This window comes from Talpa europaea (genome assembly GCF_964194135.1).
Source record: "Talpa europaea genome assembly, chromosome: 1".
Classification (NCBI taxonomy): Eukaryota; Metazoa; Chordata; class Mammalia; order Eulipotyphla; family Talpidae; genus Talpa; species Talpa europaea.
The window spans coordinates 120731936-120759483 of NC_140073.1; the positions used below are offsets into that span (position 1 = coordinate 120731936).

General features: G+C 35.8%; 1 protein-coding gene across 2 annotated transcripts in view; it reads left to right on the forward strand.

Annotated features, from left to right (window-relative positions):
* ITGAV (integrin subunit alpha V) overlaps positions 1-24883 on the forward strand; it is a gene marked incomplete at both ends in the record, with an annotated part of 90720 nt that extends 65837 nt beyond the window's left edge. For both annotated transcript variants that reach the window (XM_084228729.1, XM_084228730.1), the window contains 15 exons: positions 390-448; positions 2270-2424; positions 5342-5479; positions 7472-7539; positions 8657-8804; positions 9310-9402; positions 10418-10497; positions 10856-10936; positions 11800-11905; positions 12522-12680; positions 13832-13945; positions 22574-22687; positions 22780-22887; positions 24469-24591; positions 24788-24883. In XM_084228729.1, the coding sequence (XP_084084855.1) occupies positions 390-448; positions 2270-2424; positions 5342-5479; positions 7472-7539; positions 8657-8804; positions 9310-9402; positions 10418-10497; positions 10856-10936; positions 11800-11905; positions 12522-12680; positions 13832-13945; positions 22574-22687; positions 22780-22887; positions 24469-24591; positions 24788-24883 (1642 nt within the window). The remainder of the gene's footprint in view (positions 1-389; positions 449-2269; positions 2425-5341; positions 5480-7471; positions 7540-8656; positions 8805-9309; positions 9403-10417; positions 10498-10855; positions 10937-11799; positions 11906-12521; positions 12681-13831; positions 13946-22573; positions 22688-22779; positions 22888-24468; positions 24592-24787) is intronic.
* Positions 24884-27548: the final 2665 nt, after the last annotated feature.

A 27548-nucleotide genomic window follows, 5' to 3' on the forward strand; every position in this document is an offset into this window, starting at 1 on the left:
ATTAATAAATTTTGAGAAGCATTGTTTTAGAGGAGCTTGCTAATTAAAGGAAGATTTTGTGGGGCCTTTTATTAAACAAATTATTATTTTATATCTGGACTGTCACTTCCCTCATTTCTATTTATCAAAAAGTTCTATAAACTTGAGAAGTGGCTTGGAAATTCTTTTTTGTCCTTTTCTCATAAAGGTACATTGACAGGAAATATGTTAAATCCTCACAGAGTTAGATTATTCTATGTAATTTTATGTTTTAAGAATAATATTAAGGCATAAAGATATAAGTCATCACAATGTAACTGTATATTTGAAATGTGTGAGATTTGGGTAATATTCAAAAATATGTCTGCACTGGATTATCAGATTTGTATATATATTTTATTTTCCTACAGTTTTAATGTCAGGTTCTGCTTAAAGGCAGATGGCAAAGGAGCGCTTCCCGGGAAACTTAGTAAGTGTTCTACTAAGTTTGAAAAACTATTATTTTAATGATGCTGCATAAACAGCTCTTAAAAAATGTTTTAAGATATTTGAATAGTTACTCAAGTAGTTGTTATTGTTTTTTTTTATTTGAATGTTTTTGCTCAAAGACATTTAAAATTGCAACATCATTAGTTTGTGTGGCAACTTTTAAGTAAATTCTGAAATAATACTTTTATTTATTGATATTGTAAACAAAGAAGCCCACGGGATGCTAAAGATGGTCTTCAGAAAATTAGGTGGTTGCCAGTGTGTGATAAATGAACTCCAGGGAAAATGGGTGTCAGTGTTTGTAAGTAGATGATCTGCTAAAAATCTTGGAGAAATCCCCTCCCCCACCTCTCCTATGCCTCCTGCCATGATTTTAGGAACAGAAGGAATTTAGGAAAGAAGAAAAAGTTTGGCACTAAATTTAACCCAAATAGCAAATTCTGTCTTGACTCTTCCTTTCCAAAAACATGATTTATGTGGTCCTGAGAGCCAGGTAGGAGAGTTAAGTAATTGTTGCCAAGTGTTGTCAGTAAGTTAGTCAAGAGTATTGAGAGTAATGATAGAGCAGAGGAAGAGGGCTGAATCTGCTGGGTTTGTGCTTGAAAGTCCACATAGAGTGCAAAACAAGGTCTAACTGGAATACCTGAAGGAAATGAAGGAGCTTGGCATATCCAGAGTTGTATTTTGCCCAGAGAAAATGGCACTTTTCAAGGGTCCTGAGGCAAGAACATGATCATTGTATTTGCAAAACAGCAAGGAGGGTACTGTGAGTGGAACAAAGAACTGGAAGCAAAAAATAACCCTGAATTTTTACCTGAATTTGACATAAATTTCAGCAGTTAGAAAAACTTGGAAAGAGGTTTGTGATGTTAAAGATCTGTACTCATTTCTTTTGAAGAAAGTACTTTTTCTTTTTTTGAAAGATTTATTTTATTCATACAATAGCTGGGGTACAGGCCAGAGGCGCAGAAGGGTGAGAGGATTCACCAGAGACAGAGCAGGGAATGGAACAGACAGATAGACTGAAATACACTGCTGAGGGGAGCAGCGGGCGAGACAGGAGAGGTCTGCCTTGCCATGTGGGTTGTTGCTCCCTGGCCCACGCTGCAGAGGCTGCGAACAGCTTCACAGCGCTGTGATCAACCCACTGCACCACCGGGGAAAGTACTTCAAGAAGAACTGAGTCTTAGAAGGCAGTGATGCTAGCTAGCAACCCTGCTTTAGACTATCTGCTGTACTTTGATTTTAGGATGATTCTTTATTGAATCATCTGTATTTGGTCATTTACTTCAAGAGTGACCTATTTATCTGATAATTTGATATAGTAGCTTCATTGGAAGTAGGTGCTGTAAGTGATGCAAACTGTTCAATCATCATAATATTTAATATAATGGTCTGGGTGCATGTCAATAAATATTTTTTCATTCCAATCATCCAGAGTCCTGCTACTGGCATTAATGGTGGAAGGCTTAATTGATATGTATTATACTCCCTGAACTTTCTCCTCTGAGCTTAAAAGAAAAAGCTTCTCCTCTATCTGATACTTGTTTCACTGCCAGTATTGTCTGTTTTCTGGAATTAATATATGATTTTGCATTGAGGATAGTTGGGTTAATTATTTAATTATTAAGCCTTTATTCAGAATATGTTGTTATTTCACTATAATATATAGACATTGTTAATGAATTAGTTAATGAATTAATTACTTTTTAAGGAATAAATATCTCGGTTTATGTGGGAACTCTTGATATCTAGGGTACCTAGGTGTCTGTAAAGATTATAAATTTTTTGATTTGTACAGACTTCCAGGTGGAGCTTCTCTTGGATAAGCTCAAACAAAAGGGAGCAATTCGACGAGCACTGTTTCTCCATAACAGGTCCCCAGGTCACTCCAAGAACATGACCATTTCAAAGGGGGGACAGATGCAATGTGAGGAATTGATAACGTATCTGCGGGTAAGACATACTTTTTTGCTCCATTACGTTTTCTTTTTACTCATTTTCATCTAAGTGATTTTTGGTATATGTGCTGCCTCAGCGAGCACCATCTGAATGATTTTTATATGAATATTTTCAAAAGGAAAAAAAGAGAAAGATACAATGGAGGAAATCTGACTTTGTACTGTCAAACCTTAGAAGTAGACTCTTCTTCCTGGCAGAGTAGATATTCCAAATGGCCTTTCCACAACAGTGCTACTGAATAAATTATGAGAAACATTTCTTAAATATTGCTGGACTGTCAAAACAGTAGACAAATCTCCAGAGTCCAAAATATAAGCAATCAATTAAAAAATTCTATTGACTAAATCTGACTTGTAAGTAGTAGGCAAATATGTGAGCCAGGATTGCAAGGGAGCTGTGGAGCCTGGGAAGAGAGTCAGCAGTGATTGCAGATACCAGCTCAGCATTCAGAATTGCCTGGGGTCTCCTGCAAGCCATGGGAGTGGCCTGAGCCTCTGCTTGAGATTCAGACCTTTCCATGAAGCTAAAGTGTTCCCAGGACAAAACTGCACCCTAACTCCAGCAAGAGCAAATACAAAATCTCTCTAGAACAGTCTACAATGGGCCCCACAATTTCCACAGATTAAATTCAATGAAGTATGAATTCATTTTAAAAAGTACTAACATTTAAGAAATAGCACAGAATTTAGACCTGCAGAGGCTTCATATGTTGAAATTATCACCTATGGAATATAAATTTGTATAAATATTTTATTGAAAAAATAAAATTTATTGAAGAAATAAAATGTAATTTTTAACAAATACAAAGAACCTTACTAGAGACTTAGAATATATAACATAATCAACAAGTTTGATTTAGCAAACCTATATAGAATTTATTACCATCAATTAGTAAAAAATAAAAACTGTGTGTGTCTAAACAAAATTTTAAAAAGTGGAGTTACAGAAAATATGATCTTTGGTCAAGGTATTATTTTTAGAAATCAGTAATAAACAAATTGGGAATTACGAATTGTGAGTTTAAATAACTTACGGATCAAAAAAGAAATTATAGTACAAATTTACTTAGAATAAATCATAATGAAAATACTGTATATTAAAATGTGTGAGATGTCACAGAAGCAAAATATATAGATGAATATATAGCTTTAAATGTTATTTAAATGAAAGATTAAGAAAAACTGAAGGAAAGAATAAAAATTATCCACAAAATTTGGAATTGAAAGTTAATTACAGTCAAAGGAGGGTTTAAAATAACAGAATATTATGAATAACCTTCAGCCAAGAAATAGGAAAACTTAGTCATAACAGAGAAATTCTTAGAAAAATATGATGTAAAACCTGAACAATCCTATAGCCATTCAAAAAGTAAATAGGGCGGTAAAATGATTTTATAGGCACTGTCCACACAGCTGTCAAGAACAAGACATTCTAATATTAAACTCTTTGGAAGAATAGAAAAGCAAAATACTTCCAGCTCATGTTGTTAACGCTGATGTTAGTGTAGTTGATAGTGTGGCCTATCAAGGATAGTTCACCAGAGGGAAGTTCTTGCCAGTCTTACACAAAGACATAGATATAAAATTATTCAACCAAATATAAGCAAAGTCAACCCAGGAGTTCATAAAAAAGATAAATAGACCAACTTGGAATTATCCTACGTGAGTTAACATTAAAAAAATAAAAGTGCAACTTAACATATGACGACAAAGAGAAAAAAAACAGTAATGACTATCTTAATTAAAGGCAACAAAAAACATTTGATTGAATTTCTGGTTTAAACAAGACTAATATTTCAAATTATAACTATGAAGAAATACCATCTTGCTTGCCAATACCTATTTATCAATTGATGAGAACTCTTAAACATTGTTGATGGTGGTATAAATTTTTATTTTTAAAAATTTTCATTTATTTATGCATATGAGAACTGGGGTGTAGGCCAGAGGTATGGGGGTGAGAGGATTTATCAGAGACAGAGTGGGGAGCAGAACAGGCAGATCTACTAAAATACACTGCTGAAGGGAGCAGCTGGCAAGAGAGGAGAGGTCTGCTGTGCCATGTGGGTTAGCTCGCTGGCCAGGGATTGAACTCATGCTGCAGTGGCTGGGGATAGTTTGATAGCTGCTGCACCACCAGAGAGGCCCAAATTTTTATGAATACTGGAAAATAATATGGTACTATAGAGCTGACAGTTCTGTTTGCCACTACGTAGAAGAATAATCATTACAACATTTTTCTTGTAATAGTAAAAATAAACAACAAAAAAAATCCAAACAATCAAAAAAAAAAAAACTGACAGAAGAATAGATAAAAAGATCTGTATTCATCATATGATGAAATATCAGTCAACAATAAAAATTACCCTCCCCTACATGCAACAGTATGGATGAATCTTAAGAACATCGAGCAGGAGCAGGAAGCAAATTACAGAAGAATACATGTGACCTCATTTTTAAATAAATGAAAAAGGAAAAGCAAGCTGAAAAACATATTACTTAGGGACATATACACTATAATAAAACTACTGAAAGCAAGCCAGGAAATGGTGAAGTTAAAATTCAGGATAGCGTTACCTCTGAGAAGGAACACAGGGAGGAAAAGAGAAAGGAGTACATGGATAACTTAATCAGGCCCGTTCTAGTTACTGCATTGGGTATGCATTTTGCGTGTTTGTTGACATGCCTCATATTTTTATGTGAATCAGATATAAAATAAAACTGATTAAGTGTTCTCATTGAATAACACTCTTTCACTATCTTAATGTAAATGTGCTTTTTCAGAGAGTTTTGATAAAATCAAATCAGGGAATGAATACATCCAGCATTGTGTTGTGCCCTTATGGATTTCTCTAAATGGTTTTCTGTTATAGGTTGATGTCATTATTAATTCAAAGCTTTTCCATTTCTAGGATGAATCTGAATTCAGAGACAAACTCACTCCAATTACTATTTTTATGGAGTATCGACTAGATTATAGAACAGCAGCCGATCCAACGGGGTTGCAACCCATTCTTAATCAGTTCACTCCTGCCAACATTAGTCGACAGGTACTGTACTATCTCACTTTATTGCTAATTTTATACGTTAGCCCTTTTTTGAGGTCTTACAATTCCACATTTTTAAATATCATAAGGAACAGCTACTTAGTCAAATATGCCAGCGAGAAAGAAATCTGAATTTTTGGGTCAGAGATAATTAAATCCACTTAGAACTTAATAGTATGCAGAGGAAGATAGGGTACCATTTTATATAGACATATAACAGTAAAATAATTCACAGAATACAACTGTGTCCATTTATTTATATTGTATTTTTGTATTTTGTTGAACAAGTTTTATATCTCTGTTACTTTCATTAAATAATAGTTTATGTATCATAAATGTACATATATAGTACATAAATAATTCTTTTCATAAAATAAAATAAAAATCACAAAGATTGTATTATAGTATTTTAGAAAATTTATGAATAACCCATGTATTATTTTTTATTTATTGTGGTTATACAATATTATGTGATTAATAAGTTAGTAATGAACATGTGAGCCTCTTAGGGTCTATTACTCAATTTTATTCCTTTTTTTAAAGTAGTTTAAAAAATTATTTAATTGTTACTTGTCCCCTTGCATATAGGAATTATAATTATTTTCTCTTTATAGTTTTAGAATTTCTTGAAAATCATATTAACATTAGGATTACTTTTGATTTACTTACTGCAATCACCAATCTTTAATATCAACACGGTTTTAAAGTTAGCTAATCAAGTAGGCTAACTTTGAAACCCTTTGAGGAAAGTAATAATTTTAGTAATATTTGTCTTCCTTTTTTCCTTCCTCTGCTCTCATTAAAATTATTTGAATCTTTTGTTTCCTTTGTGGCCACATTTGTTTTAGCAATGACATTGCTTTTTTTTAAAGATTCATTTATTTATGCATACAAGAACTGTAGTGTGGGCCAGAGGTTGCAGAGGGTGAGAGGATTCACCAGCGACAGAGTGGGGAACAGAACAAGTGGATTTACTGAAATACACTGCTGAGGGGAGTAGGGGCAAGACAGGAGAGGTCTGCTGAGCCATGTGGGTCAGCTCCCTGGCCAGGGATTGAACTCCTGCTGCAGTGAATAGCTTCTTAGTGCTGAGATTTAACCCTTTGAACCACCAGGGAGGCCCCAAGTTTAGTACTTTTTGCAGGAAGAGGTTTTTTTCCCTCCCTGACCGCCATTTATTTATTCAAATATGTATTAATTCTTACTGTGTGTAAGATGTTAGATATATAACTATAGATACTTGGTTCTGTGATCACGAAGAACATTACAGTGTGCTTTTCTATTTCTGAAACTAGTTTTCCCCTGGTAGCATGTTTCAGTACTATAGCTGCACACACTTATGGCCAGATCTAGGAGAAAGTTCAGGTTTTTGTTTATCTCACCTATCCTGGATCAGCTCATTTTGATGCTTCTAGTTCATTTTCTTTCATCACTTTCCAGTGGCAGTGCTTACTCTGTGCTCCTTTTGTCCAGATTCTGTTCCCTTTTACCTGCCTGTTGGAATTGCTGCCATATTTCCACAGCTCCTTAGTTTTTCCACACTACAGCCATATTTCCATGATGTTGGCCAAGGCACTCTCTGTGATGAGAAAGTCTAGAAAGGATTTTATTTTGCCCAAGATCAGACAACGGAGCTAGCTAGCCACAGTAGATCCAGTGGAACTCTCGTTTCTTGACTGTTTCTCTTACATGACGCTTCATTCCAGAATTCTAACAGCTCAATTTGAGATAACACAAAAAGCTTCCAAGTAATTCTACTTTATCATATGAATCTTTTTTTTTTCCTTTTCATATTTGACTTGCTGTACTGACCTGTTTTAAAATAAGCAGCCTTGATCCTTGTGCATTAAGATATGCAAACAAGTTGATGAGCATATACAAATAAATGTATATGCATACAAGTTTATTCATATACATCTGTATGATTAATGTATGCTGCATATGTGACTCTTGGTATTTATTGATGTAGAAAAAAATAAAATATTTTCTTTTTAGGCTCATATTCTACTTGACTGTGGTGAAGACAATGTCTGTAAGCCCAAATTGGAAGTTTCTGTAGATAGGTAAGTTTTACTCCAAAAATTAACAGTATAATAAGAAATTTAAATAGAGAATGCATTTTTGTATTGTAATGACATTTTAATAAGAATTCTTTACACTGAAGATAATGCATAGTTTTCTATATTAGTAAAATTACCAATACTGAGCTTTAAAAAAGTATGCACTGTGTTTTCACTATTTGCCTAAGTTGGTAAATCTGTTTCCATTCAACATTGAGTAATGTCACAAAGTGAACCATTTTCTATGATATATAGTGTTGTGCCCAGCGTCGACCAGTGCAGCCCCCAAGGACACACAGACAACCGCTGTAAGAGCACAAAGGAGTTTATTACGGGCTCAAGACCGGGCCCTCGACACGCACCGATGTAACGGTGGAGGTCGGGAGCCCTGAACAAAGGAGACAGGGATTTTATATAGGGATACAAGTAGACTTCTAAAAATTAAATCATGTTGGCAGTCATTCATTAGTTACATAGGTGTATCATTCATTGATTACACAGGTGTATTTCTTAATAATGGTGGGTACACAGTTATTTTATGGCTAGTTTGACCCCATCAGTGGCCTGCATTGCTCAGTTCTATTTTATGGCCAATTAGACCCATTACTGGGCTCCACTGTGGCTGGCCATCAGAGATAAGACCAGAGTGGGGTGGGGGTCATAAACCCTCTTTGGAATGCAGGCTAATTAGTCTTGAGTAAGCAAAACTTGAAATACCAAGATGGCGGTTATACACAAGATGGAGGAATAGTGGCTAAGTCTCACATTTAGATGATAAAGAATATTGTTTAGAGGCAAGACAGATGATTAATCCAGCTTTTAGGAAAAAATCAGGGAAATTAATACACATGTATAAAAAGATATAAAATCCTATCACATCAAATATGAACAATTAGTGATATATTTAGTGACATCAGTGTTTTTTTTCACTGAGACAAGTATTGGATTTGCATGCAGTGTGCTATTTCCTGTCTTCTGTAGAGCAGAGTAGTTTAAAGTATCTTGAGCTACTCTTGTATACATGTTGGCGCTGTCTGTGTATTTATCTCTTGGTTCTTTGAACTTCATGCTCTTGGCATGTAGTCTTTTTTTCACTGTCTGGATTTATATTAACTTGCAGTGATCAAAAGAAGATCTATGTTGGGGATGACAACCCTTTGACATTGATTGTTAAGGCTCAAAATCAAGGAGAAGGTGCCTATGAAGCTGAGCTCATTGTTTCCATCCCACCACAGGCTGATTTCATCGGGGTGGTCCGCAACAGTGAAGTAAGTATGCTGTCTCTTTAAAAATTGAAATGCACTCTTAGGTCTCATTAACATTGATGAGCTACTTCCAGTTTAGTGCTGTACCAGTGTAGCCACTCTACCTAAGGCTAAATTGCTAGACAATAGAATGCCTTTCTTACATAACCTTTCAAGCCTGATACTTTGCATAATACACTGATAGGATACTTCTAGAATTGCTAGCTAAGTGCCTGAAAACAAGGTCAGATAAATAAAGCCTGTCCATCAAATATTTTGTGAGAGGGTTTATAGTTATGTATTTAAGTTCTCTCGGGACTTATTAGAAACACTTACATTTACATTTGGCAGTTATACACAATCCTAGCCTCTCTCTTACCCCCTTTTTACTCAAATAAATGTATTTACTTTGTAAAGCAAGGAACAGATATTCAACTGCATATATTATCTAGAAAATTTATCATTTTATGGCTTCTGCTGTTATTTGGTCATTATTTTCCTTTCAATCCTCTTTCTTTGTCTACTAAAGGCCTTAGCGAGACTTTCCTGTGCATTTAAAACAGAAAACCAAACCCGCCAGGTGGTATGTGATCTTGGAAACCCAATGAAGGCTGGTACTCAGGTAAGATATTTTAATTAAATGAATATTCTTTTTAAGAGCATAGCATATTTTTATGTGTTCATAATTTGGTTTTTTTTAGTAAACACCACATAAAGATTAGCAAAATTTTCTTAACTTTTGACAAAGATGCTAGAATAATGGCTTATGCTGTTACACTGTATTCAATAAGCTGCTCTTTATACTGCCTTCAGTTTGGTAAGAGGATGAGAATATGGTTTAAACTAAGAACTGAAATTGTAACTTCGATATTTTAAAATAATAATTTAGTGAATCCTTAAAAACAAGTCTGACAAGTATCAAAATTATCATTATTAGGAGAAATTGTTACAGAGTGGGGTGAGGGGCACCCCAGGACCCCCAGACCTGCCCACTCTAAATAGATCTGCCATCCGCTGCATCAAGACAAATCATAATGTTGCTCAATTGTTTTCTTTATAACAACAGTTTTCTACCTGTGGGATCTAGGATATATGAGAGGTACACAATCTCAGTTGTTAGAATCATGTCACCAAATCTTTTTACATAATTGCTGTATTTTCATTGGATCAACATTTGCTTTTACATTTTCAGCAAGTTATACTATTAATATTATGAGGAGATATGTTGTAGAATAATTGATGTTATAAGGAAATATAATATTCCAATGTGAATTGACTCAAGTTTCATAAATAAAAGAGATTCCCTGGCCCCCGGCGAGGGTCCCACATGGTGCGACAGACCTGCCGTGCCCGCTGCTCCCTTCAGCAGTGTATTTTGTCAAGTCTGCCTGTTCTGTTCCCCGCTCTGGCGAATTCTCTCACCCTCCCGCACTTCTGACTGTACCCAGTGCTTGTACAAATAAATAAATAAATAAATCTTAAAAAAAAAAAAAAGAAGAAGATCAAATTTGATTACCTTTGTTAGAGTACTTTCGTTCATATTGTAACCTTGGAAAAACTTTTGGAACCTTTTTTATCTGGATATTAGATTTGAGACATTGTTGAAACCAACATAACCTTCTTTTCCTTCCCTGTAGCTCCTAGCTGGTCTTCGCTTTAGTGTGCACCAGCAATCAGAGATGGATACTACTGTGAAATTTGATTTACAAATCCAAAGGTATAAAAACAACTTTAATCCTTAACTATTGAGGAAATATTAATAATAAATTAATCATTCAATATACTTTAAGTATTAAGGTACTAGAATAGACTGAAATTTCAGGACTTAATTATAATGTTTTTTAAATCAGTATTTATATCATAAGAATAGTTTCATTGTCACTTTTGAGGGTTTAAAATAAACTTAGTTAAGAAATGAAACAGTCATTGGAATTAAATGCTAAATATTTTTTTTTATTTGTAAGTCATTTATTTGTGGCTGTTAATTTATTCATTTTTAGTTTCATTGCATTAGCTTCTGTATTGTTTTAATGATGATTATGTTCAATAATACATATTTTTTTTCTTTTTTTTAGCTCGAATCTTTTTGACAAAGTAAGCCCAGTTGTATCTTACAGAGTTGACCTTGCTGTCTTAGCTGCTGTTGAGATAAGAGGGTCAGTATGATTACCAAGTTGAGTATCTCATTCTCATGATTTAAACTATAGATCTTCCTTAACTTAGGGTTGTGTTACAGCCATATAAACCAATGTGATTTGAAAATGTCATAAATTGAAAATGCCGTCTGAGAGCTGCTGCTCACTGCCATTTCACAGCATCGTGAGCAAGAATCGTAGTGATTGTTCTACTGAATGCATATTGTAAAGTTGAAAAACCCTGTATTGAACCATTGTAAATAAGGGATTGTCTCTACTTAAAAAGTAGTTACTTTTAAAAGTAACTACAGTAAATTCTCAATGTTGTCCATAGGTTCTTGGAAACTGACTTAAAAACAAAGCAACATATAAGGAAAGCACGTTCTCAAACAATTTTTTGTTAATGTCAACTGTAATTCTTTTTTTCTCATCAATGTTGCCAGGAAATGATGTTAAGCAAAATAATACGATTCAAAGTCTGCTATACTGGACCCTCTAGTTTCTTCCAGATTGTAGCACTCCGTATTTCATACTGCTTATAACAAAGCTATAGCTTCTCCAGAAAGAAGGTCCTAGCTATGTTCCAAAGTCACAAATATTTTAGTATACTCTGGGCATGAACCAGAGATAGCAACAGCAGTCACAAAATAAGTTTTTGGAACTTTTATGCAAGCTGACTTGTCAATTTACCTGTTATATCACATCAATGAAGAATAGTTTATGTATATGTGCAGGCACGCATACATGCATCATTCTTTCTCTTTTAAAATGTGTGTTTTTTTTTTTTTAATCAGTTCTCATTTTCTTCATTTGGATATTGGGTACTTTTGAAACTGACCATATCCTGTTGATATTCATGGTAGTTTTCTTTGCTTATCGTTTAGGGTCTCAAGTCCCGATCATATCTTTCTTCCGATTCCAAATTGGGAGCACAAGGAGAACCCTGAGACTGAGGAAGACGTTGGGCCAGTTGTTCAGCACATCTATGAGGTTTGCAGTTGTTGGGTGTAACTGATACCTAGTGGAGAGCCAACAATGGGAAGATCAGATAGGCTCTTTTCAAGGACAAGCCTATTTAATTTTCATGTAAATTCTGCAGTTTAAGTTTGTACCAGAGATTTCTTGCAATTTTTTTCCTGACTCATAAGATCATTTTTATTAGACAAGTAGTTTCAAGTGGTTAAAGAAGGCAGTTTAGACAAATTGTTGCTTAAAACTAGTTGCTTCTACTTGACTGACAGCAGTAGGTCATTAATATTTTCACATGGACATTTTGTAGTTTTAACTAAAAATTGAAAATTCTATAGCAAATCATCAAAATTTTATTTCCTTCGGAAGAAAATTTTCCATGTTATCTTTCATCAATAATTTTTTATATTTTCCTCTTTTGTTTATATTTTCATCCTGACATATCCTGCCCTCTACTAGAGGCAGATACTGAGTTTGATCTTTTTTGCATGATGATATTCATATTATGATATTAGAGTAACTATGGTAACTCTGCTGTTCCTCAAATCCTATTGCTAATGATTACTAAAGCTTATGTAGGGAAAGAATTATAAAATAGATTTTTCCTAAAGTATTTACGTCTTCTTTTCTTCATTAGCTGAGAAACAATGGTCCAAGTTCATTCAGCAAGGCGATGCTAAATCTTCAGTGGCCTTACAAATATAACAATAACACTTTGTTGTACATCCTTCAATATGATATTGATGGACCAATGAACTGCACTTCAGATATGGAGATCAATCCTTTGAGAATTAAGGTAATGTGCTAAACAACAGTTCTTCATTATGACAATGTTTTATTGCTTTTTTCCCCAAAACCTATTAGAGAAATTCATAAAATGAAACTATTTTATACAAAAACCCAATCTGAAAAAAATACTTTAGTTCATAACCAACTAAGTTGTTTATTAGTGTAATGAACAGGGACTAACCTGATGAAGTTCTAAGGAACCTGTATTTGTGGTATTTGTGTCTTATGTTGGGAGCCTTTGGAGATGTTCTTTTTTTAATATATATTTCTTTTAATGGAGGTAAACTTGATTTACAACACTGTGTATGATTCACAGGTTTGGGATAACACCCTTAAAGTGTACGTCACCATATCACACACACCTTAGGTGATGTTCTTAAAATGACCCAATCTGATTTTGGTTCCATAGCACCGTGGTTCACCCACTTGTCATATTGTGTCAAGGGCGTTTTGTTGTTGAAATTTTTGTCTTTGGGACAAGATACAGCATTTTATTGCTGGCTTTCTTAACTTCCATAACCTTGGTAAATGCCATTTTATGGAATTCTGTATACTTTTAGATGTAGTCATCTCCATCCTTGCCACCTCTATTTGGATAGAGAACTATTGCAGCTTGGATTAAGGAAATCTAAGAAAATAAAACAAACAAAAAAAATCTGTGCTCATGATTGACAAATATCAAAGATTTACACTATAAAATTTCAGACTCTGTGTATATTATCAGCTTCCTCTCAAACTATTCAACAGAAGACAATCACAGCTAGGCAGAAGTACCTTTTTCTCTATATATATATTTTTTAAATTTTTTTATTTTTTTAAATTTTTTACATCATTATTCATTTTTAATAATATTTGCTTCCCTCCTCCCCCTCAGATATAGTCCCCATAGAGTTTCCTTCACCAGTGCACCATCATCTCAGTCCCCTGTGCTCCTCCCTCCCTCTCTCTGATCCCTCTCCCCTTTTTTCTAGATATTAAGGACACTACACTGATCTTTATTTTCTCTGTTTACTTTTTGCCGTATGTATCAAGTGGTGAATTTACTGTCATACCAAATTTTTAGTCACCATGTTTTAATCACATATGAAAGTTTATGCCAAACATCAGTGTAAAGCATTTTGATTATTACTTACTATCAGTTTATTAATGTAATTCTAGATCTCAAATATGCAAACAAATGAAAAGAATGACACAGTTGCTGGACAAGGTGACCGAAACCATCTCATCACCAAGCGAGATCTCACCGTAAGTGAAGGAGATATTCACACTTTGGTAAGTGCCATTTCAATAAGCACTTTGAACATTTAAAAATATGTGATTATAGAACTGATGCCAAAGAACATTTCAAAAATAACAACAGCTGTGCTTAAAAGAACAACATATATTTTTATATCATTCAGGCCTCTTTCTTTCCTTGTTCCTTGTCAAATTATCACCACATTTTCTTCAAATGATCTGTCTTTGTAGATTGCTAATGAAAATATTTTATGAGCCATCTTATTTTTCTGATAGCACTCCTTTAACTGACTCCTTGTCCACACTCTAGTCTTTGAGGCTATAATGTAATATTGCAAGAAAAGTCCAGAAGTCTTCAATGAAAATTTATTAAAAGAATAATTAGCATGATGATTAACTTTGGTTGAGTCATCCTGTGTAATGACTAACATTATAAAGGGACTTATCTCTTGAGTTTTTGAAATTCAGCAGTTCTGTAACAATCACCTCACCTAGCAGAAAACATGGTATAATTTTTTTTTTAAATAATAAATTTTATTTTTATATTCCCCCATACAATTGCAAACGCCCCATTCTGACCCCAATCCTTCCCCTCCCGCCCCCCACCCCCCAAAAAGTGTCTCTGGTTCATAGTTTTTTGTTGATTTTGATTTTCACTTTCTTATATTCATTTTCCTGGTCCCTTATTTAAGTTTTCTAGATTCCTGCTAGGAGTGAGACCATCCGGTATTTTTCTTTTTCTTTTTGGCTTATTTCGCTGAGCATGATCCCTTCCAGCGCCATCCATGTTGCTGCAAATTGCATGTGTTTATCTTTTTTGAATGCTGAGTAATATTCCATGGTATATATGTACCACATCTTCTTGATCCAGTCATCTATTTTTGGGCATTTGGGTTGTTTCCAAAGCTTAGCTATTGTAAACAGTGCTGCTATAAACATAGGGGTGCAGGTGCTCTTTGGAATTGATGTTTCTGTGTCCTTTGGGTAAATACCTAGGAGTGGAATTGCTGGATCATATGGAAGCTCTATGTTTAGTAGGTCCAGAAATCTCCACACAGCTCTCCATAGTGGTTGGACCAGTTTGCACTCCCACCAACAGTGCAGAAGAGTTCCTTTTTCTCCACACCCTCACCAACATTTGTTGTTGCTAGTTTTTTTAATATGTGCCATTCTCACTGGTGTGAGATTGTATCTCATGGTAGTTTTGATTTGCATTTCCCTGATTACAAGTGATGTTGAACATTTTTTCATATGTCTGTTGGCCATTTGCATTTCCTCTTCAGAGAAGTTTCTTTTTAGCTCTTCTGCCCATTTTGTGACTGGATTATTTTCTTTGTTGTTGCTGAGTCTCATCAGCTCTTTGCAGATTTTTGTGATCAGTCCTTTATCATTAGTGTTGGGTGCAAAAATGTTCTCCCAGTTGGTGGGGTTTCTCTTTGTTTTTGTTATTGTCTCTTTTGCTGTGCAGAAGCTCTTTAATTTGATGTAGTCCCAGCTGTTTATCTTTGTCTTCACTATCACTGCTTTGGGTGATGTGTCTGTAAAGATGTCTTTGATGTGCAAATCCTGTAGTGTTTCGCCTATATTTCCTTCTATGTATTTTATGGTTTCAGGTCTTATGTCTAGTTCTTTAATCCATTTTGAGTTGATTTTTGTGTATGGTGTGAGGTAGTGGTCAAGCTTCATTCTTTTGCATGTAGCGACCCAGTTTTCCCAGCACCATTTATTGAACAAACTTTCTTTGCTCCATTGCATAGTCTTTGCTCCTTTGTCAAAGATTAGTTGACCATAAATCTGTGGGTTTATTTCTGGATTTTCTATTCGATTCCATTGGTCTGTATGTCTGTTCTTGTTCCAATACCATGCAGTTTTGATGATTATGGCTTTGTAGTATAGTTTGAAGTCTGGGAGTGTGATGCCTCCATTTCCTTCTTTTTTTTTCAGTAGAGCTTTGGCTATTCGGGGTTTTTGGTGATTCCATATGAATTTCATCAATAATTGTTCTATTTCTTTGAAGAATGCCATTGAGATTTTGATTGGAATAGCATTGAATCTGTATATTGCTTTTGGTAGGATGGCCATTTTAATAATGTTTATTCTTCCAATCCATGAGCAGGGGATGTCTTTCCATTTCTTTGTGTCTTCTTCTATTTCTTTTAACAGTGTTTTATAGTTTTCTTTGTATAGGTCCTTTACCTCTTTTGTTAGATTTATTCCCAAATATTTGATTTTTTTTGTTTCAATAACAAAAGGGATGGTTTTTTTGATTTCTTCTTCTTCAGATTTATTGTTTGTGTATAGGAAGGCTACTGACTTTTGCGTGTTGATTTTGTATCCTGCCACTTTACTGAATTGATCAATGAGTTGAATTAGTTTTTCTGTGGAGATTTTGGGGTTCTCTATGTATATTATCATATCATCTGCAAATAGTGATAGTTTGACTTCTTCTTTTCCTATTTGGATTCCTTGGATGTCTTTCTCTTGTCTTATTGCTCTGGCTAGGACTTCCAATATTATATTGAAAAGCAGTGGTGAGAGTGGACATCCTTGTCTTGTTCCAGATCTTAATGGAATTGCTTTCAGCTTTTCACATTGAGAATGATACTGGCTGTTGGCTTGTCATAGATGGCCTTTATGATGTTGAGGTATGTTCCTTGTATCCCAAGAATTTCAAGGGCTTTTATCATGAATGGGTGTTGCACTTTGTTGAAAGCTTTCTCAGCATCTATTGATATTATCATATGGTTTTTATATTTCTTTTTGTTGATGTGTTGGATAACGTTGATTGATTTTCGGATGTTAAACCATCCTTGTGCCCCTGGAATGAATCCAACTTGGTCGTGGTGAATTATCTTATGGATACATTGTTGGATTCTGATAGCTAAAATTTTATTGAGGGTTTTTGCATCAGTGTTCATTAGGGAGATTGGCCTATAGTTTTCCTTTTTTGTGTTGTCCTTGTTTGGTTTTGGTATTAGTGTAATGTTGGCTTCATAGAACGTGTTTGGTATTGTCCCTTCCTTCTCAATTTTTTGGAAGAGTTTGTGAAGGATAGGCACTAATTCGTCTCTGAATGTTTGGTAGAATTCATTTGTAAATCCATCAGGTCCTGGGCTTTTGTTTTTGGGGAGGTTTTTGATTACCATTTCAATTTCGCTAATTGTAATTGGTCTGTTTAGGTGTTCTATTTCTTCTTTATCTAGCTTTGGGTGATTGTAGAGTTGTAGGAATTTGTCCATCTCCTCTAGATTGTTAAACTTGTTTCCATATAACTGTTCATAGTAGTTACTGATTATTCTTTTGATTTCTGCTGTGTCCGTTGTGATTTCTCCTCTTTCATTGATGATCCTGTTTATTTGTGCTTTCTCCCTTTTTTCCTTTGTGAGCCTGGCTAGGGGTTTGTCTATTTTATTGATTTTTTCAAAGAAACAGCTCTTGGTTTCATTGATCTTTTGGATTGTTTTTTTAGTTTCAATTTCATTTATTTCTGCTTTGGTTTTTATTATTTCTTTTCTTCTACTGGTTTTAGGGTTTTTTTGTTGTTCTTTTTCTAGATCTTTGAGCTTCGAGATTAGGTTGTTTTTTTGAGTTCTTTCTTGTTTCTTGATGTGAGCTTCTATTGCTATATATTTTCCTCTTATTACTGCTTTTGCTGCATCCCATACATTTAGGATATTGGTGTCTTCCTTGTCGTTCAATTCAAAAATTTTTTTAATTTCTTCTTTGATCTCCTCCTTAGTCCAGTGGTCTTCCAGTAGTGTGGTTTTTAATCTCCATGAGGTAGGAAAGTTCCTTGCCTTCTTTTTATGGTTTATTTCTAGTTTGATGCCTTCATGGTCAGAAAAGATGGTTGATATGATTTCAATCTTGGTGTATCTGTTGATGTTTGTCTTGTGCCCCAGTATGTGATCGATCCTGGAGAATGATCCGTGTGCGTTTGAGAAAAATGTGTACTCCATTTTTTTGGGGTTTAGTGTTCTATAGATGTCTGTTAAGCCCAATTGCTCTAGGTCCTTATTTAGAGCTTTGGTTTCTTTACTTATTTTTTGTCTTGTTGATCTATCCATTGTTGATAGTGGTGTGTTGAAGTCTCCCACTATGTATGTGTTTTCTCTGATGTCTGTTTTCAGAGAGGACAACAGTTGTCTGATATATTTTGGTGCTCCTTCGTTTGGTGCGTATATGTTAATGAGTGTTATTTCTTCTTGAAGTATTGTCCCCTTGATCATAATGTAGTGACCATTGGGGTCTCTTTTTATCTTTTTGAGTTTGAAATCTGTTTTATCTGATATAAGTATAGCTGTTCCTGCTTTCTTTTTTGGTCCATTTGCTTGTAGGATTGTTTTCCATCCTTTAACTTTGAGCCTATTTTTATCTTTTGTAGCTAAATGTGTTTCCTGGAGACAGCAAAAGGTTGGGTTTTGTTTCTTAATCCAGGATGCAACTCTGTGTCTTTTTATTGAAGAGTTTAGTCCATTGACATTTAGAGTTAATACTGATATGTTAACATCTGTATTTGCCATTGTGTTTGTCTTTCCTTTGATTTTATTTATTTATTCTTTTAATAACTTTTTTTTTTTGGCCTTCTTTCATTGTTATTCGTCCCTCTGAGGTTCTGGCTTTAGGACTCCTTGTAGTATTTTTTGGAGTGGGGGTTTAGTTGCAATGAAATTCCGGAGTTTCTGTTTGTCTGGGAAGGTCCATATTCTTTCTTCAAAGAGGAAGGAGAGCTTTGCGGGATAGAGTATTCTTGGTTGGCATCTGTTTTCTTGGAGTCTGTTGACTATGTCCCTCCACTCTCTCCTTGCCCGTAGTGTTTCTTCGGAGAAGTCTGATGTCAGCCTGATTGGCTTTCCTTTGAATGTTATCTGTTTCTTCCCTCTTGCCAGCTTCATTATTTTTTCCTTGTCCTGGATTCTAGGGAGCTTTACTATTATGTGTCTTGCTGTATTTTTTCTTTCGTCGTGGAAGTTTGGTGTTCTTCTTGCTTCTTGTATATCAATTTTCAGCTCCTTCTTCACATTTGGGAAGTTCTCTTCAATTATCTCTTTGAATATTTTCTCTGTTCCTACTTCTCTCTCCTCTCCTTCTGGTATTCCTATAACTCTTATATTTCCTTTCCTCATGGAGTCAGATAGTTCCCGAAGTCTTTCTTCATTCTTTTTCCTTCGTACTTCTCTTTCCTTTTCTGTTTTGGTTCTTTTTATTTCTGTGTCTTCAAGAGCACTTAATCGTTCTTCCATTTCATCAATTCTGCTTTCATTGCTTTTCCCAGAATTCTTTAGTTCTTCCACTAATTCTTTGATCTCCTGCATTTCTTTTACTTCCCTCTTTAGGGACTCAATTTCGTTCTTCTGATCGTTGATTATTTTTCCCTTATCATTGTTTTCCTTTATGACTTCTGTCAGTTTTTTAATCACGGCAATTTTAAATTCTCTTTCTGGAAGGCTCAGAAGTTCTTCCAAGTTACTGTCGTTGCAATCTGGGGGCTGGTTTTCTTTTTGTGGTGTGCTTTTTCTCTGGAGAGTTGCTAGGTTGCGTGTGGTTCTTCTCCTCCCTACTGTCTGTTTTCTAAGTTGCCGTATGCGTTGGGACACTGTGTTGTTGGGACTGGCCGGCATCTTGGGTGAGCTTCTCTGCTCCCCTCTGGTTCCTCCAGGAGTCATCTGTCAGTTTCAAGCAGTCTTTATTGGAGAAAGGTCCCTGTCCTAAAATGTCGATGTGGGGACACACTCCCCTGTGCGCCTGGTCTGCCCCAGCGGTAGGTTCCTGCTCCCCTTCTGGGCTTGGACTGCAGGCCAGAGGGGGTCTGTCGTGGGTGAACTTACCCCCGCTCACCTCTGGCTCCTGAGGAAGCCTTCTGCAGGTAGTCTTTACTGAAGAAATGTCCCTGTTCTAAAATGGTGATGTGGGACACACTCCCTGCGCGTCCAGTGTCAGGCACACTCTTCTACGTGCCTGGTCTGCCCTGGCTGTGGGTGCTCGCTCTCCCTGTGGGCTCAGACTACTTGTTCGGAAGGGGCTGGGTGTGGGCTAACTCCCCAGCTGGCCACTAGCTCCTTCAGGAGCCTGTGCTGGCTTCAAGTCGCTAGGTGGCGCCAGAGATCTCTCCTAGAACCCTTGGGGAGCTGATTTTCCACCCCGTGGGACAGGGAGCAGAGCGGGGATGGTATGGTACACCTCAACGGCTTTGGGGTGCTGTGTCTGCCTTGTGCCCCACCGTCGTGGGGAACCCACGCCCCTAATTTCGTGCCCCGGGTCTCAGTTCCAAAGCCCTCAGTTCCAGGACGCGGGCTGTAGCCCAGTTCAGTGGCGCGGGAATGGCGCCTTTTGCACTGCTCCCGTGCCTGGGCGCCTGGTTCCTGCTTACTCAGGGAGGGACCTTCACCTCAGTGAGGACCTCCGCGTGTCTCCCCGCAAGCCTAGGTCGTCTCCCAAGCCTAGGTCGCAGGCGCGGGGACCTGGGCAGCTGCTATCCCAGTCTGCACTTGCTTTTCAAGTGCGCCGAGCGCGCCCTTTTCCGCGCAAGCTTACCGGCAGCCAGGGCTGTGTGCGTGTCTCCCGGGGTCTTTGTTCTTCTCTAATGGCGCCTGGAGCCGTTTGCTCCCCGCCGTGGCGAATCCTGCAGGGTTCGCCTCAGCTCCCGTTCACGGGGTGTGGTGGCTGCAATAGTTCCTTTCCACTCACAGTCCCGCTTGCTGCGTCCTTTGTTCGTGTTGGCCGTTTTGGTTTGTCGTTTCCCTCCTCTCTGCCGGTCGGAGAGTGCCGCCTCTGTGGGCGGGGGAGGGGAGCAGGGTTCTGCGCTTCCCTCCCTTCTAGTCCTCTTTTATGGCCACTTTCTTCTTCGGGCAGTTTGCTGGAGTCACCCGTTTATCTTCCGTGTCCCAGTTCTCACTGGGACCTGCCGCTTTTCCTCCCTATTAACTTTTTTTAATGGGAGATCTTACTGGCAGCTTCTCCTCGCCGCCATGTTGCTCCGCCCCCCCAAACTTGGTATAATTTTTATATTCATTAGTGATCACCAGTTACTTTAGATCACCAAATCCCATGGTCCTTCTTAATTCTCATCCAATTAAACTGCTCACTTGGCATTTTGGCAGTTAATCATTTCCTTCTTTGTGAAAATTCTCATTCCAGACACCACTTTCCTTTGGTTCTCTACCCATCACAACTATGGCAACTTTTAATCTCCATTTCCAGACCTTTAAACTCTATAGAGTATTCCAGGACTAAGATAATCTGATTTCTTATCTCTTCTACCTATATTCCTCCATTAGATCTGTGCTGTCCAATCCTGTAGGCACCAGCCACATTTCACTGGTTAGTAGCCACTCGTGGCTAATGATTACTGTACCAGAAGTGCAGTTATCTCCATACTGATGATTTCCATGATCATAGAGAGTTCTGTGGGACAGTGCTACACTAGATAATCTTATCACTTTCATGGCTATAAATCTCACCTCTATATGAATGACTTTGGTTTATTTCCTACCTGATCCTCTTTATTAACTCCAGACTCCAGTTACTTACTAGAATCCCTCTTAATTACTTAATAGGAATCTTAAACTTAGTTTTAACAACACACCCTTCAGTTTTCCCAAGTCTTATCTTTCTATTATGTGCTACATTTTAGCAAATATAAACTCCATTATGTCTAAAACCTGGACATGTGCTTGACTTCTCTTTTCCTTTTAAGCCTCTCATTCTATTTTATCAGCAAACTCTAGCAATATGTACTGTCAAAATACCTAGAATCTGGCCCCTTCTCAGTGGCTCTACCATTGCCAGACCTAACCCAGGAACCTTCCTGTCTTTCAGACAATTGCCAAACCTCTAGTTGAATTTCATACTTCTGCCCTTTTGCCCAAAATTTTTTTGTTTGTTTGCTACACAGGAATCACTGTTTTCCTTTTAAATAAAGATAAGGTCATGTCACTTCAGTGCTTTCATATTTAACTCAGAGAGAAAGCCAAGCCTGCATAGTTTTAAGCCCAACGCAGTCTAGGCCCTTCTACCTTTCTGACTAGTTTCATCTCCTCTCCTTACTCTGCTCTTCCAATTTTGCACATCTTACTTTTCATCAAACAGACAGCCCCAAGCATATTTCTAGCACTTAAAGGCTAGAATTATGATGAGTTGTATGAAGGTGACATATCTAATGCAGTTTAACCAACACATAGAAGGTGGTGAATATTTGTCCTACCTTCAGGCTACCTACCTTCAAGTTATTGATAAAAAAATCTCTGACTGTGGAGAGACCATCAGCTTACCATTTGACATTTACAAGTCTGACATGGAAGCACTATTACGGATTTACTTGTTACTTTTTTTCCCCACAGGGATCTTGTGATCTGGTTTTCATATCTGACTAAAATCACTACACCCTGCATTTGCCTAAAGAATGCCAAATTTTAGCTATAAAGACAAATCTTCTGATATTATATATCTTATAATTATAGATCCTTCTATAGCATCATGTTAAAACCAACTCCTTCATAACAGACTCAACTACTAGCCTGTTCATGTCAAACATATTCTTGTAAGTCAGAAGAACCTGGGTCAAATCTTTGACTTTCAGATGAAATGACCAAAATGTCTAATTTTCAAATGTTTAAGAGAGAGAGTAGAATAACATTTCCTTGTATGTAATTAATTTGTTGGCAGGGTTGTGGAATTGCTGAGTGTTTGAAGATTGCCTGCCAGGTTGGGCGATTAGACAGAGGAAAGAGTGCAATCCTGTATGTAAAGTCTCTACTGTGGACTGAGACCTTTATGAATGTAAGTGGACAGAAGCAAACTTACTCAGTTTTTCAAAGATATAAGAAATTGCCTAATATCTAGGAAGTAACTTCATTATTATTTCCATATAGAAGGAAAACCAGAATCATTCATATTCTCTGAAGTCATCTGCTTCATTTAATGTCATAGAATTTCCTTATAAGAACCTTCCAATTGAGGATATCTTCAACTCCACATTGGTAAGATACTGATTTGGGGAAATTGAATAAAAGCACTCAGCTCAGGGCCTCCTTGGTGGCGCAGGTGGTTGAGCGCAGCACTGTGAGGCTGTCCGCAGCCTCTGCAGCACGGGTTCGATCCTGGCTGGCCAGGTAGCAACCCACATGGTGAAGCAGACCTCTCCTGTCTCGCCCGCTCCTCCCCTCAGCAGTATATTTCATCAGTCTGCCTGTTCTGTTCCCCAGCCTGTCTCTGGTGAATCCTCTCACCCTCCCGCACATCTGGCCTGTACCCCAGTTCTTGTATAAATAAATAAGCCTTTAAAAAAAAAACCTCTAAAAAAAGCACTTAGTTCAATGCCGTGAGTATTTTTATTTTATTTAAATGATGGCCGTTTAAATATTTTGACAACTTAAAGTAATTAAGTTATTTGATAGACTTATAACCTACTTTAATATTGTTTTACCCTCCTTCCCTGAATTATCAAAGGTAGACCTTTTCCTTTAGCATCTTGTCCTGTCTAAGAAATTCTTAGCATATTACTAAATTTCATAGAGGGAAATTTCTTTTTTTTTTTCTTAAAGATTTTTATTTATTTTTGTGTGAAAAAACTGGGGTGCAGTCCAGGGGTGGAGGGGGGTGGTGAGAGGACTCACCAGACAGAGTGGGGAACAGAACTGGCAGATCTATTTAAATACACTGCTGAGGGGAGCAGGGGAAGAGACCAGAGAGGTCTGCTGCGCCATGTGGGTTAGTTGCCTGGGAATTCAGGTTGTGGAGGTGATAGCACTGAGACTTAACCCTTAGGCCAGCAGGGAGGTCCCCATAGAGGGAAGTTTCTCCCCACAAAGTTATATAGTTGAAAATTAAATGTAACAAGTGAAGGTATTTTAAAGATCTTTAATTTGAGGATTAAATGGGACTACAGAGTCCTGAATTGGATTAGATTATTTAAAAATCATTTCAGAAGCAATCAGAAGTTAGCCCAATGTTGGGAATTTGTGTGTATATGTGTATGTGTACATGCTGTCAATATCAAAGTTATAATCATAAATTTCATACACAAGAAGAAAACAATGTGAAGACCACTAAAGTAAAATATAAATAGGCATTCAAATATTTGTTGAATGAATATTTTTGTTTTGTTTTGTTTTACTTTTTTGAAGTAGGCAGGTCAGGGTTTAATGTAAGAAGGTGCATGTAAGGAGAAAGTGGTCAAGTAATCCAAATGAATGGACTGAGAATGAACACCACATTCACTAGAGATAGAAATGGGGAGCCTGGAGGCCAAGGAGGTGGTGCACTGCTCCTGATCCTCAATCTGACAAAGTTACCCAGAAACCACCACACAAAAACACATGCACACATGAAAACTTCACAAAATTAAATAAGTGAAAAATAGACTCATAATTAAACTTTTGAGTAATTATTTGGGTAAACTTATAACATTTGTACTTTTGCAAGTTTTTTTATTGAAGTGCCATTCATTTATACCATTATATAGGTTTTAGGTCCATGATATTATAAATCAGCATCTGTATATACTACATTTTGTTCTCAGTGAGTTATTTTTAAAACTCAAAAACCTTCCCTTCCCACAGGTTACCACTAATGTCACCTGGGGCATTCAGCCAGCACCCATGCCTGTGCCTGTGTGGGTGATCATTTTAGCGGTTCTAGCAGGATTGCTGTTGCTGGCTGTTTTGGTATTTGTAATGTACCGGGTAAGTAGTGGACTTAGGGAGGGAGGAGAAAAGGACTAATGGAAGTGAAAGGGACCTTAATAATGATGCATGCTGAGTATTACATATTATTTGAAGGAAAAAAATTGTACCTATTTTGTTAATAATATTGTAGTCAGAAAAGTTTTAGTATTTTTCACTGATGTGGCAGTAATGGTGATTTTCATTTGACTGACAGATGGGCTTTTTTAAACGTGTTCGGCCACCTCAGGAAGAACAGGAAAGGGAACAGCTTCAGCCTCATGAAAATGGTGAAGGAAACTCAGAAACTTAACTGGGATTCTTAACTTATGCTACATCCTGACCCATTAGAATTACCAACTTCATTGTAGATTTTGATTTCCTTCATGAGGAATAAAATTCCAAGACTGTACTGCTGATGGTACCCACTGGTATTAACCACAACATGAGAGCAATATTTGTCAACCTTTTCATTATAAATATGTTCAGATATACATTTAATGCACATCTACTGACTTGTGTTTTTAGGTATTTAAAAAAAAATTCAAGTGATAGTTTTTCAATGTACATAAGGCAGGTAGTGCTTGAGTTACTACTTTATATATAAAATAGTACCTCTTACATTTCTTAATTTTGATTATGTTAGATTTTGTTGTCATTTCTATTATTTTTGTTTTTTTAAAGCAATCTCATTTGAACCTTTGTGTCCTATGCACATCTTTTGTACAGATACTTAATGTTAATACATATTACACTACAGTTGAATTTTCAAGCTACTAGACTTTAAAACTGCAGAAACTGGATTTTAATGGTTCTATATGGTAGAACTAAAACGCAAAAACAAAAACCTGATACCATCAAAATTTTTTCCTCTAATAGCAAAGTTACAGTAATATGTTTTAATATGAAAATTAGATACATGCTATTAAATTTCTATTTATATTTAACCCACAGTCATTTTATTACATTTTAATTTGTGTAATTAAGTTCAATTTCAAATTCTTTAAGCCAACCTACACTAAAAATTAGTTCTATAATCAGAAATGCCTTTTTGTGTAATAGTTTAATTTTAGCTTAACATCATAATGCTTAAAACCAAATGGAATTGGAAATCACTTCCAAAGTACACTCACTCTATTGTATTAGTCTTGACTATTTACAATACAAAAAAGGCATTTTACTTAAAAGACTGTATTTGTAGTTCTTGTTTATTAATGGTATATTCTCAGATTAGAGCAATGTTTCTAGTTGGAATTAATTTATTTTCCACCTATGTATGTATTTTTCCTTATACTCCAAAACTGTCAAGATCAATGAGGAATCTTTGCAACTTATAGGAATCTATACCCACTCCAACTCCCGTGAAAAATGCTTGGAAATTAAAAATCTTAAAGTAAGTCACCAGTTTATTTTGGCAATAACATATGCGACTTACAGGCATATTACCTCACCTTACACAAGGTAATGTGAAAAAAACAGTCTCAGCTATCAAAATGAATTTGAAAGATACTTTTTATAAGCAATTCAAGTAAATGGAAGCCTTTTTAAACTTTTTTAGGTATAGCAACATAAATTAGTTTTCTAAGATTTTTTAAACAAAAGCTGACCAGGTGGCAAGTTGTAGTTTTATATGCCTATAAAGCAGTGAAACTTCTAGGAGAATATATGATTTATTCAGTTTCCCATGGCCTGGGGATGACTATTAATTACAGCTATTTTTATGCAGTAACATATTGTATATTAGAAATTGAGAGCTTAATAGGTTTTTAACTGTTCTCATTAGGCAATGATAAATATTTTCCATAAATAACAATATTTTTCTGTGTTTTAAAAATAACAAATTTATCTTGCCATGTCTGGTGTTCTAAATCCCTGCATAATTGGCTTAGCATCTATTTATAAATTGGACGCACATGTAGGTAAGTTACAATAGAACATTGACAAGATCCTATATTAAACTTGAGTAAATTTCAAAATTTATAGATTTTTTAGTATAGATTTTTTTAATAGTTTAAAAGATCCTAGTCATAAGCATTAGGTATTTTTATTACCGATATTTTAAATTTTTTAAGAAAAAAAAAATTTTATCTGATGATCTGTTATAAACTACTTAAAGTTGGTTTGTAACAACTTCTACATTACCTGTTTTTCCCCCAGTAGCAGTCATTCCTGAAAATATGTTGGGTAGAAATCTACTCTTTGAAAAAAATGTTAATATTTGCTTCTGCATAGTCCATTCTCCTTATGACTTCTATCTTAAGGTATATTTTTATAGAGGAGATTCAAGGACTTTGTCACTGAAAATTACCATGCATTTTAAATAGCCTTTGTGAAATGAAGTAGTATATTCTTTTAAAAAATGAAATATTATATCTCTATAAAAATAAGGAAGAAATGTAATTTAAAAGTCTGCCCCTTGGGGAAAATATCGGGATTATTTTCACCCTAAAATAGCATTTGAATGTACTTGGTTCAAATGTGAAAAATAACCCTATGAAATCTATTTTAATTTTCACACATTTTAAATAATACTATTTTTACTTACTGAAAATTAAAATTCATTTTAAATACATAAAATTTCTATAATCTGATTAAGTTAAAAAAACAGTTATCACTGAGGCAGAGAATAGTTGAAAGCAGTTGATATTGGTAAGGAATGTTGGTACTGTTGAATTCTTATATATGCATTTATTTCAGAATTGATGTTTGGAGAAACATTTGAGGGACATTCTTTGCTTGCTTTTACTTTTTTCATGATTCATGCTGATTAAGTTCTTAATTCTGAGCTGTAAAACAATTACTCAAAATATTAGTGCCACAATTCTTCTGTCTTTTGAAACTACTTGTGGAAAATTCTCATTGTTTATATTTATATAAAGAAAACACATAAATATTAGTAAAAGAGATTATACTGGCTTAAGAGAGCTATGAAAGCTTTTTTGATAGTAAACCATGACCCTAAGAGAGAGCTTCATGAG